The sequence below is a fragment of the Salvelinus alpinus genome, chromosome 15, assembly GCF_045679555.1.
Source record: "Salvelinus alpinus chromosome 15, SLU_Salpinus.1, whole genome shotgun sequence".
NCBI classification, from domain to species: Eukaryota; Metazoa; Chordata; class Actinopteri; order Salmoniformes; family Salmonidae; genus Salvelinus; species Salvelinus alpinus.
In genome coordinates, this window is record NC_092100.1 from 25,313,701 (window position 1) to 25,326,613 (window position 12,913).

Here is a 12,913-nt window from a genome sequence, read left to right on the forward strand (position 1 = left end):
GTGTCATGTGTTGGTTGGGGAATGAGACCTTTCTCTGGTCAGTTCACACAGTCTCACACACAACGCCAAGACCACCCATGTGCAATAGGCCCAAAAATGTGGGATTTTATTTTACAGCAGTGCCACTGCCGTGCAAGCCAATAAACATGTTTTGATTTTTTACAAAAGTGTGTCGCAGATGTGTTTGTGGATTAGCTGGTACATCAAGCGGATGTATTAACCAGAGGGAATGAAAGCATCCACTACAAATGTAGGTGAGCACAGCCCAAACACACAGTGACACACAGGACTGATCAGAGAATATCGATCTAAGGATTCGGTCACAAATCTCCTGGGCTGGCTCGTGTACTCTTTATTTTTGGGCATGTTTGAGGTGTGTAGGTACTCACGCCAGGTCCTGATTCTGCAGGTGAATGAGGTGGTTGTGGTTTTGGTTTTGGTTTCAGTGCACGTGCCTAAACCCCTGCGGTCCCTCTGCAGTGGGCGGCCCACTTGGCTCTGGTCACCTGGTAGGCTGGTCTGGGTCTGTGTCTCAAAGGGGTCTGACCCAGTTAGGGGCTTTCAACCTGGCACACTCCCAGCACAGCACCACATACAGCCCTGTACTGTAGTATTACCAGTCCTGCTTGGGTCACACTGTGCTGAAATATCGACATCAAACAGTCTCAACTAGATTTTCTAGAGTATGTACCCATAGGTGATATACTTTACTAAGTGGAGTGCTGATCTTCATTATTTCACATGGCCAATCCCATCAGCAGTTATGACTAAGGAATGTATAGAACCACACTGTGGACTAGTAGTGTGTCGTGCTGAGATGAGGTGTAAGTCTGATTAGATTCCCTCTAAACTGTAATCCTGTCCTCCTGTATATGTGTCTGTCTGTGTCATTGAACACTCAGCTGTTCCCTGGCCGATGGCCATTACCTAGCAGATCTAATAGGTTTACTGGATTCCACACCGCTAGGAACAGAAGGAATTACTCTGCCTTCACTCACCTCTTTTACTGTCTCTCAGTGTTCTGTTAGGGTGATAATGGCACAGCACCATAACACGTTCCACATGTGTGTGAGGATGTCATGGTGTTTTCACAATAACAGTCAATTTTCTTAGCAACGAGGTCAGGTGAATAAGGTGCAGCCAGGTGTTCATATATCTGGGGCAGGAAGAAGTGTGTACTTGGGGAATGTTAAGGTCAGGAATACTGCAGGTCTGAAGACCTAGTACATATCTTCATAGTTCATTCACTCTCTCTGCACTACTCTCCATTTGATTTAATGAGATTTATTTAATTAGATTTAAATTGAAGAAAAAGCCCATATACAACCCTGTCTGTCTGCGGTAAACAGACCAGATTAAAAACAACATCAGTGTGCGGACACACTGAACTGTAAGTGGCAACCCACAATCCTCCTATTCTGACACAGAGACAACTATTCCCCTGACTGTGGGCTTTAAGCCCATCATGTACACAGCTTCACTGTCCCTGGCCTAGATTAAAGCCATGCGAGGATTGCTATGCCGCCTATATATGCGCAAATTACATTTCCATTCCAGATTCTCTGCAGCCCAGAGACTACTCCATCTGTTCACATTTGTGTGTGTGTGTATGTGTGTGTGTGTGTGTGTGTAGAAAGTCTACATCCCCTTGAATTTCTTTTCACATTTTGCTGCCTTAAAATCTAAATAGGGATTCAATGAATATATATTTGTGTTGGGTGAGCTAGAGTAATGTTTGCATCATGGACAGACCGACAGACAGTACCACAGATAAACCCATGTTCATTTCTCCAGCTTTATCTTGGTCTCAGAGGATTAGTGGCAATTCTGTCGAGCTCCCAGGGTGCACGTTTTGTTTTTTGCCTTAGCTCTACACAGCTGATTCAAATAACCAACTCATCACCAAGCGTTGATTATTTTAATCAGCTTTGTAGTGCTAGGGCAAAAACCAAAATGTGCACCCAGGGGGGGGGGGGGGGGGGGGCCCAGGACTGAGTTTGGGAAACACTGGCTTAGAGGGACCAGAATGTGGTCTGGACAGAATTAAAAAAAATATGTGAATCGTTTATTTGTCTGTAAAATGGATCACACGCTGACATTGTTTTCTATGGAGAATTATATAGAACTGTCTTTTCACATACAGCGCCCCTTTTCACATACAGTACCCCTTGACTTTTTCCACATTTTGTTACGTTACAGCTGACTTATTTTAAAATTATTTTATACTACATTTACATAAGTACTTTGTTGAAGCAACTTTGGCTGCGATTACAGCATAGAGTCTTCTTGGGTGTGACGCTACAAGCTTGGCACAGCTGCATTTGGTGAGTTTCTCCCATTCTTCTCTGCAGATCCTCTCAACCTCTTTCAGGTTGGATGGGGAGCACTGCTGCACAGCTATTTTCAGGTCTTCCCAGAGTTGTTCGATCGGGTTCAAGTCTGGGCTCTGGCTGGGCCACTCAAGGACATTCAGAGACTTGTCCCGAATCCACTCCTGCATTGTCTTGGCTGTGTGCTTAGGGTTGTTGTCCTGTTGGAAGGTGAACCTTCGCCCCAGTCTGAGGTCCTGAGCGCTCTCGAGCAGGTTTTCATCAAGGATCTCTCTGTACTTTGCGCCATTCATCTTTCTCTCAATCCTGACTAGTCTCCCAGTCCCTGCCGCTGAAAAACATCCCCACAGCATGATGCTGCCACCACCATGCTTCACCATAGGGATGGTGCCAGGTTTCCTCCAGACGTGATGCTTGGCATTCAGGCCAAACAGTTCCATCTTGGTTTCGTCAGACCAGAGAATCTTGTTTCTCATGGTATGAGAGTCTTCAGGTGCCTTTTGACAAACTACAAGCCGGCTGTCATGTGCCTTTTACTGAGGAGTGGCTTCTGTCTGGCCACTCTACCATAAAGGCCTGATTGGTGCAGTGCTGCAGAGATGATTGTCCTTCTGGAAGGTTCTCCCATCTCCACAGACGACCTCTAGAGCTCTGTCAGAGTGACCATCGGGTTCTTAGTCACCTCCCTGACCAAGGCCCTTCTCCCCCGATTGCTCAGTTTGGCAGGGCGGCCAGCTCTAGGAAGAGTCTTGGTGTTTTCAAACTTCTTCCATTTAAGAATGATGGAGGCCACTGTGCTCTTGGGGACCTTCAATGCTGCAGAAATGTGTTGGTACCCTTCCCCAGATCTGTGCCTCGACACAACCATGTCTCGGAGCTCTACTGACAATTCCTCCAACCTCATGGCTTGGTTTTTGCTCTGACATGCACTGCCAACTGTGGGACCTTATACAGACAGGTGTGTGCCTTTCCAAATCATGTCCAATCAATTGAATTGTACTCCAATCAAGCTGAAGAAACATCTCAAGGATGATCAATGGAAACAGGATGCACCTGAGCTCAATTTTGAGTCTCATAGCAAAGGGTCTGAATACTTATGCAAATAAGGTACTTCTGTTTTCAATTTTTAATAAATGTACAAACATTTAAAAAAAGGGTCTAAATATTTTCTGAAGACACTGTATATCTTTCTCTCATCTCTTGAGCCTTCCAGCCAGCAAGTCATCCATCCATCCAGAAAGCCAGACAGACAGAGAGAAAGTTAACCAGCCAGACATCCAGATGGACAGACAGACCCCCTGCTCATCCAAGACACCCACTGTCCAGGTCCCCCATGTGTCTTACCTACAGCCGGAGCGTCATACTCATCCCCCAGCAGGATCTCTGGTGCGGAGTAAGCCAGCGAACCACAGCTGGTCATCAGCATGGTCCCGGGCTTGAATAGGTTGCTGAAGCCGAAGTCGGTCAGCTTGACTGTTCCCTGCTGCCTGAAGAATACCACATTCTCTGGCTTGAGGTCTCGGTGCACCACATGGAGCCGGTGGCAGTAGGAGATGGACTGGACGATCTGGGCGAAGTGAACTTTAGCAGTGTCCTCGGCCACTCCACCCTCGTGGCGCAGGATATAGTCATACATGTCCCCTCCATCGCCCAGCTCCAGGATGAGGTAGAGCTTGGTGGCGGTGTCAATGACCTCGTAGAGCCGCACCACGTTGGGGTGCTGCACCAGCTTCATACAGCGCACCTCCTGCAGCAGGTGGCCCGTCGCCATGGTGTCCAACTTGGTCTTGTCAATCACCTTGACCGCCACCAGCTGGCCTGTGAAGACGTGGCGGGCCAGCTTGACCACGGCGAAGTGGCCTTTCCCCAGCGTGCGATCCAGGTCGTAGAGGCCGGCGATCTTGCCCTCGTAGCCACTCTTAGAAGTAGCCATGTCTGGGTGGGGCGGGGCAAGGGCGGGGTGAGGGGAGTGGTGTGTTGGTGCTGGAGACAGTCTCAGTCTGGATGAGGGGTCTCAGTATGAAGAGAGGGAGGGTTGGGCTGGAGGCTCTCTCTACTGATGCATTACCTGGACAAATGAAGCGATGGGAAACACAGTCAGTACTTCATATCAAACAAGATGGAGGAGGGTTTTTATTATCCAGATTGGTATGGGAGATGTGGTGTTTGAAATACTATAAAAAACACTTCGATCCTAACAACATTGAAATGCATTGCAATTTCTTCAGCCCTGCAGTCTGTTGCAGGCAGCTATGTTCCTTATTAGAGTTTGATTGCTCAAGTCAGTTAAGAACAATCCTTATTTTCAATGACGGCCTACCCCAGACTCTGCTGGGCCAATTGTGCGCCATCCTATGGGACTCCCAATCACAGCCGGTTGTGATACAGCCTGGAATTGAACCAGGGTCTGTAGTGACGCCTCTAGCACCGAGATGCAGTGCCTTAGACCACTGCGCCACTCAGGTGCCCCCAAGTGGTACAGACAGAGTGCTCAGTGGGTGGTCTGCCAAAAATATAGGCTCCACTGACAGATTTACCATTACAGTGCTGCTATGGTGACAACACACATTACACAACACACATTACACAGCTTTAATGAAGCAAATCATTGTATCGGCCTTATGCCTATAGAACCCACATACGGGCGATTCCAAGCCAGCTAAAAATATTTGGGGTATCTCAGATTGTTCTGGCAATTCTCAAATAGAAACTGAATTTACATCATATGCTCTTATCCGGAGTGACTTACAGTATTGAGTCCATACATTTTCATACTGGTCCCCCATGGGAATCAAACCCACAACCCTGCCGTTGCAAGTGCCATGCTCTACCAACTGAACTACACATGAAGAAGGATGTTTGAAATGCTATTTACATTTATATCACAAACCATTTTTTAGACCTACTGTATACTATATATGCCTCCTGTAAGACCCTATGATCTGTGAAACTGTCACGTTCTGACCATAGTTCTTTTGTATTTTCTGTGTTTTAGTGTGGTCAGGGCGTGATTTGGGTGGGTTATCTATGTGTTGTGTTTCTATGTTGGGTTTGTTGTTTGGCCTGATATGGTTCTCAATCAGAGGCAGGTGTTTGTCATTGTCTCTGATTGGGAACCATATTTAGGTAGCCTGTTTTGTGTTGGGTTTTGTGGGTGGTTGTCTTCTGTCTTTGTGTCTATGCACCAGATAGGACTGTTTCGGTTTTGCCACATTTGTTATTTTGTATTTTGTAGTATTCACGGTTTTGTCGTTATTAAACATGATGAACACTAACTACGCTGCGTCTTGGTCCGATCCCTGCTACACCTCCTCTTCAGACGAAGAGGAGGAAATCTGCCGTTACAGAAAAGTACATGATACAGACAACATCTTGGTGTCAGGATACTCCTTATAGTGTTCTCTCAAATATGGAGAATGTCTCGATTCTGAAATACACATTTTCACATGATTTTAGTCAACATTAAAAAACTACCTTTTTAGATGTATCTTATTTTAGACATATTGTTGGTAACAACACACTCTTCAAACTAGATTTGTCACGATACCAGTATCGCGATACTACAATACCAGCTTTTCCATGGCAAAAAAGAAAACATTAATTAGACTTAACTCTATCCCCATTGAGACCGTTTCTGTGCCTTCGATCTAGATTGGGCAAAATCGCCCGTATATGGCCGAACAGTGTAGTTATTCCCTCCGCAAGGCAATCAAACAAGCGAAATGTCGGTATAGGGACAAAGTGGAGTCACAATTCAACGGCTCAAACACGAGACGTATGTGGCAGGGTCAACGGGCAATTACAGACAACAAAAAGAAAACCAGCCACGTCACGGACACCGGCGTCTTGCTTCCAGACAAACTAAACACCTTCTTTGCCCGCTTTGGGGATAATACAGTGCCACCGACGCGGCCCTCTACCAAGGACTGCGGGCCCACCTCTCCTTCTCCGTGGCCGACATGAGTAAGACATTTAAACGTGTTAACCCTCGCAAGGCTGCTGACCCAGACGGCATCCCTAGCCGCGTCCTCAGAGCATGCGCAGACCAGCTGGCTGGTGTGTTTACGGACATACTCAATTGCTCCCTATCCCAGTCTGCTGTACCAAAGAAGGAAAAGATAACTGAACTAACTGACTATCGCCCCGTAGCACTCACTTCTGTCATCATGAAGTGCTTTGAGAGACTAGTCAAGGAACATATCACCACCACCTTACCTGCCACCCTGCCATCATCGACTCAGTGGGTTTCGTCTCTGGACCTACACATTGCCACGGTCATACCCTGCATCATACCTTTGTCCCGTGGAATAAATATTGTGGATCTTAATGTTTTTCCTCATAATCCTGGACTATCAGACCACCATCTTATTACGTTTGCATCACAACAAATAATCTGCTCAGACTCCAACCCAGGATTATCAAAAGCTGCGCTATAAATTCTCTGACAACCCAAAGATTCCTACAAGCCATTCCAGACTCCATCCACATACCCAAAGACATTGGAGTGCCAAACCACCTAACTGAAGATCTACATTTAACCTTGCGTAATACCCTAGATGCAGTCGCACCCCTAAAAACAAAAAAACATTTGTCACAAGAAATTAGCTCCCTGATATTACAGAAAATACCCGAGCCTTGAAGCAAGCTTCCAGGAAATTGGAACGGAAATGGCTCTCCACCAAACTGGAAGTCTTCCAACTATCATGGAAAGACAGTACTGTGCAATATCGAAAAACCCTCACTGCTGCCCGATCAGCCTATTTTTCCAACCTAATTGAGGAGAATAAGAACAATCCAAAATAGACTTCACTGTCGCAAAGCTAACTAAAAAGCAGCATTCCCCAAGAGACTTCTCTTTGAATCTGCATATTTCTCCAAAGCTCAATTGTCCTGAGTCTGCCCAGGACTGCCAGGACCTAGGATCAATGGAGACACACACAAGTTTTTCAATCCTGTATCTCTTCACACATTCACGAAAATAGTCATGGCCTATAAACCTTCAAGCTGCATACTGGATCCTATTCCAACTAAACCACTGAAAGAGGTACTTCCTGTGTTTGGCCCTCCTATTTTGAACATAATAAACATGCTCCCTCTCCTCTGAATGTGTACCAAACTCACTGAAAGTGGCAGTAATAAAGCATCTCTTGAAAAAGCTGCCTTCCTGAAGAACAAACAATGTATACGAAACACTTCAGTCTGGTTTTAGACCCCATCATAGTACCGAGACTGCACTCGTGAAGGTGGTAAATGACCCTTTAATGGCGTCAGACCAAAGCATCTGTCCTTGTGCTTCTAGACTGCATTTGACACCATCGATCACCACATTAATTTGGAGAGATTGAAAACCCTAATTGGTCTACGCGGACAAGTTCTTGCCTGGTTTAGATCTTATCGGTCGGAAAGATATCAGTTCATCTCTGAGGATGGTTTACTTCTGACAAATCAATTGTAAGTTTCGGTGTTCCTCAAGGTTCCGTTTTAGGAACACCACTATTGTTTTCACTATATATACTACCTCTTGGTGATGTCATTCGGAAACACAATGTCAACTTTCACTGCTATGCAGACGAAACACAGCTGTACATTTCGATGAAACATGGTGAAGCCCCAAAATTGCCTACCCTGGAGGCCTGTGTTTCAGACATAAGGAAGCGGATGGGGCAAATGTTTTACTTTTAAACTCGGACAAAATAGAGATGCTAGTTCTAGGTCCCAAGAAACAAAGAGATCTGCTCTTTGATCTGACAATTAATCTTGATGGTTGTACAGTCGTCTCAAATAAAACTGTGAAGGACCTTGGCGTTACTCTGGACCCGGATCTCTCTTTTGATGAACATAGCAATAATATTTCAAGGGCAGCTTTTTTCCATCTTCCTAACATTTCAAAAATCAGAAACTTTTTGTCCAAAAATAATGCAGAAAATCTCATCCATGCTTTTGTCACTTCTAGAGTAGACTACTGCAATGCTCTACTCTCCGGCTATCTGGGTAAAGCACTAAATAAACTTCAGTTAGTGCTAAATACGGCTGCTAGAATCTTGACTAGAACCAAAGAATCATATTACACCAGTACTAGCCTCTCGACACTGGCTTTCTGTTAAGGCTAGGGCTGATTTCAAGATTTTGATGCTAACCTACAAAGCATTACATGGACTTTCTCCTACCTATCTCTCTGATTTAGTCCTGCCGTACATACCTACACATAGGCTATGGTCACAAGACGCAGGCCTCCTAATTCTCCCTAGAATTTCTAAGCAAACAGCTGAAGGGAGGGCTTTCTCCTATTGAGCTCAATTTTCTGCCTCTGACACTATTATGGGGGCTGAGTCACTGTCTTACTAGTGTTCTTCATTGCCGTCCCTAGGAGGGATGCGTCATGTCATGCCAGGCTTTTTTGCTCTATACTCAACTTGAGTGGGTTGAGTCACTGACGTGATCTTCCTGTCCGGTCTTGTCCTCCCTCTGGCTTGTGTGGTGGAGGAGATCTTTGTGGGCTATACTCAGCTTTGTCTCAGGGTAGTAAGTTGGTGGTCTGTTGATATCCCTCTAGTGGTGTGGGGGCTGTGCTTTGGCAAAGTGGGTGGGGTTATATCCTGCCTGGTTGGCCCTGTCTGGGGGTATTGTCATACGGGGCCACAGTGTCCCCCGACCCCGCCTTTCTTAGCCTCCAGTATATATGCTGCAATGGTCTATGTGCCGGGGGGCTAGGGTCAGTCTGTTATATCTGGTGTAATTCTCCTGTCTTATCTGGTGTCTTGTGTGAATTTAAGTATGCTCCCTCTGATTCTCTCTCTCCCTCCCCTCCCAGAGGACCTGAGCCCTAGGACCATGCCTCCGGACTACCTAGACCGATGACTCCTGGCTGTCCACCTGGTCGTGCTGCTCCAGTTTCAACTGTTCTGCCTGCGGCTATGGAACCCTGACCTGTTCACCGGACATGCTATCTTGTCACGGACCTGCTGTTTTCGACTCTCCCTCCCTCCCTTTCTCTCTCTCTCTCTCTCTCTACCGCACCTGCTGTCTCGACCTCTGAATGCCCAGCTATGAAAAGCCAACTGACACCCAAAAGAGAACCAAAAAGGGGTTCATCAAAGGGTTTTCCTATGGGGACAGCCAAAGAACCCCTTTATACTGAATAAAAAATATAAACGCAACATGTAAAATGTTTCATGAGCTAAAATAATAGATCCCAGAAATGTTCCATACGCACAAAAAGCTTATTTTCCTCCCGTACGGACTCGGGAGAGGCAACGGTCGAGAGCCATGCGTCCTCCGAAACACATCCCAACCTAGCCGCACTGCTTCTTGACACAACGCACATCCAACCCGGAAGCCAGCCGCACAAATGTGTCGGAGGAAACACTGTACACCTGGCGACCTGGTCAGCGTGCACTGCGCCCGGGCCGCCACAGGAGTCGCTAGTGCGCGATGAGACAAGGATATCCCTGCCGGCCAAACCCTCCCTAACCCAGACGACGCTGGGCCAATTGTGCGTCGCCCCATGGACCTCCCGGTCGCGGCTGGCTGCGACAGAGCCTGGGCTCGAACCACTGCGCCACCCGGGAGGCCACATCCGGCTTCTTGACCTGCGGGATCGTCTGAGACCAGCCACCCTGACTGCTGATGAAATGGAAGAGTATTTCTGTCTGTAATAAAGCCCTTTTGTCGTAAAAACTCATTCTGATTGACTGGGCCTGGCTCCCCAGTGGGTGGGCCTAGCTGCCAAGTGGGTGGGCCTATCCCCTCCCAGGCCCACCCATGGCTGCATCCCTGCCCAGTCACGTGAAATCCATAGATTAGGGCCTAAAGATTTTAATTCAATTGACTGATTTCCTTACATGATCTGTAACTCAGTAAAATGAAATGGCTGAAAGTTGCATTTATATTTTTGTTCAGTATAGGTTCTAGACAGCACCTTTTTTTCTAAGAGTGTAACGAGTATAATGACACCAAGATGTTGTCTGTATCATGTACGGTTCATAGATTATAGGGTCTTACAGGAGGCATGTATAGGTCTATAAAGTGCCTAAAATGGCCACGATTTAAAAAAAAAAAATACAAATGTGAAAAGCATGAAGTTTCTATTGACAATTGCCAGAACAATCTGAGATTCACAAAATATTTTCTGCTCCCGCTGGCGTGGAGTCGCCCATGTAATACTAGCAGAATCACCCTTTACAATCTTTAAACTCATTTTAGTAGTCATAGTGGCCATAGTCACGATATATGCAATAGAGACATTTAGCTTCAGAACTGTTGCCAAAATTTCCTGGCTGCAATTCATTGTCATTTCCAGTTTCTCACACAGACACAGGCTGTCATTGAACCCACGCAGAGGGAGTGCGTGTGTGTGCATTCTTGCACAGTACATAGTGACCTGACAGACAGGTTAGGGAAGTGTTCCTTCCTATAAACAGAAGGGACTGGAAGCAGGAGCCAGGTGGCCTCATCGACTTCTGTCTAACAAACACAGCCAGTTGAACAACATAAACTTGAAAAAACTACAACAACAAAAAAGCCTTTTTTTTGTAACACATGACATAAAGCAATCTCAAATCCCTTAATGCCATCATAAACATTCCAGCATAAACATTATAGGTACACCTCTGTGCCTCACAAGTTACAACCCAGTGGGAAAAAACTGGTTGAATCAATGTTGTTTCCACGTCATTTCAAACAAAAAATGTGATGACATTGAATCAATGTGAAAAACATTTTGAAAAAGTCATCACCGTAAGGGAATTTTGTCTTTTTTTCACCTAACTTTGAACCTAAATCCAATGACATGGTGAAATTTTTGTTGATGTCATGTTGAATTCACCTTAGTTACCAACTCAACTACATGTAAATCAAAACTAAATGTTGAACTGACTTCTGTGACCAGTGTGAACTGTCCAAGAATCCCAGAGGACTATCGAAGGAAACAGGAAGGGAAGCAGAAAGAACAACAGAACAGGCGTCACTATAGGTGTGGATACACGTAACTGTGAGAGGATAATGGACAGGAGAGAGGAAGGGCTAGAATAAACAGAGGTAGGTGGGGAAGGACTAAATGGAGAAGGGTGGCAGATACAGACAGGGTTGGAAGGAATAAAGGCTATGGATGTTGAGTGCATTCAGGGAGTTAGTGGCAGGGAGTCAGATAACTGCGATCCTGCAAAAATGGTATGGATCGATATCTGTAATGGGATATTATAATTTGTTTGTGTGGGTGTGTGTATCCGTGTGTGTGTGTGTGTGCCGCAAGTGTGTGTGTGTTTGTGCGAGTGTGTGTAACTGAATGGTTAATGTGCCAAAGAAGCAGAAGGGATGGAGAGAGAGCAGGCCTTCTCACATGTGTCTGAGTGCTGAGTCCTATGAGGAGCATGTGCAGACAGACAGACATAGAGCTCTGTTGATCTGCAGGAATCAATTCTGTGAATTATTGACCTGCCCACAGTCTGATGTGTGCAAGTCAAAGGAGTGGGCATCTGACGGCCAAGTCTCTGTACTCTCTCTCTCGGTGCTCTCTCTCTGTGTGCTCTCTCTCTCTGTGCTCTCTATCTCTGTACTCTCTCTCTCTCTGTGCTCTCTTTCTCTCTGCACACTCTTTCTGAGCTCTCTCTCTCTGCTCTCTAGCTAATTAAAAAACAAAAACAATGTTATAAGTGAAGCTGAAAAAGAAAGGAAATTCAAGAGCACCACAATGCCTACTCAACCCATGCTCTACCAATGTTTTCCAGCACACAGCTTTGACCTACTACAGTAGCTATGTTGTTATATTGTATTTCAAACAATGCATATGCAGGTTGCTTAGGATTCAAACCTTCTCAAACAGCCTACATCATCCGCTTAGAGGTGCTCCCACAATAATGAGATTCGTACCGCATACAAGTTAAAGTATTGGATTCCTCACACACACCACACTAATCCCATTCCTCTACCCTTTCAAGCTTTTTTTTATTATATGAAAGCAAGCTTTGCTTTTATAATTACAAGACCATAATGCTTGATTGAGGCAGCTGTTTTGTCTTGTAGAAATGTGGTGCCTGCCTGTATTTCCTTAAATCTTTATTTTAGCAATACATGCCATTGAGAAAAAATTAGCGTGGCGTGAGCGTGGCTGAGGTGCACCCATGACCAGCTCTGAAACCAGATTGCATAGCGGAGAAGGTACGGTGGGATTCGAAATGGTCAGTAATATATTTGTTAACTTGGCTTTCGAAGACCTTAGAAAGGCAGGGTAGGATAGATATAGGTCTGTAGCAGTTTGGGTCTAGGGTGTCTCCCCCTTTGAAGAGGGGGATGACCGTGGCAGCTTTCCAATCCTTGGGGATCTCAGACGATACGAAAGAGAGTTGAATAGGCTAGTAATAGGTGTTGCAACAATTTTGGCAGATCATTTAAGAAAGAGAGGGTCCAGATTGTCGAGCCCGGCTGATTTGTAGGGATCCAGATTTTGCCGCTCTTTCAGAACATCAGCTATCTGGATTTGGGTGAATGAGAAATGGGGTAGACTTGGGTGAGTTGCTGTGGGGGGTGCAGGGCTGTTGATCGGGGTAGGGGTAGCCAGGTGGAAAGCATGGCCAGCCGTAGAAAAA

General features: G+C 45.8%; 1 protein-coding gene across 2 annotated transcripts in view; it reads right to left on the reverse strand.

The window, feature by feature from the left end:
- LOC139539782 (SNF-related serine/threonine-protein kinase-like) overlaps window positions 1–12,913 on the reverse strand; it is a 38,053-nt gene that overhangs the window by 12,230 nt on the left and 12,910 nt on the right. For both annotated transcript variants that reach the window (XM_071343066.1, XM_071343067.1), the window contains exon 2: window positions 3,675–4,398. In XM_071343066.1, coding sequence (XP_071199167.1) covers window positions 3,675–4,263 — 589 coding nt within the window. In that variant the 5' untranslated portion in view covers window positions 4,264–4,398. The remainder of the gene's footprint in view (window positions 1–3,674; window positions 4,399–12,913) is intronic.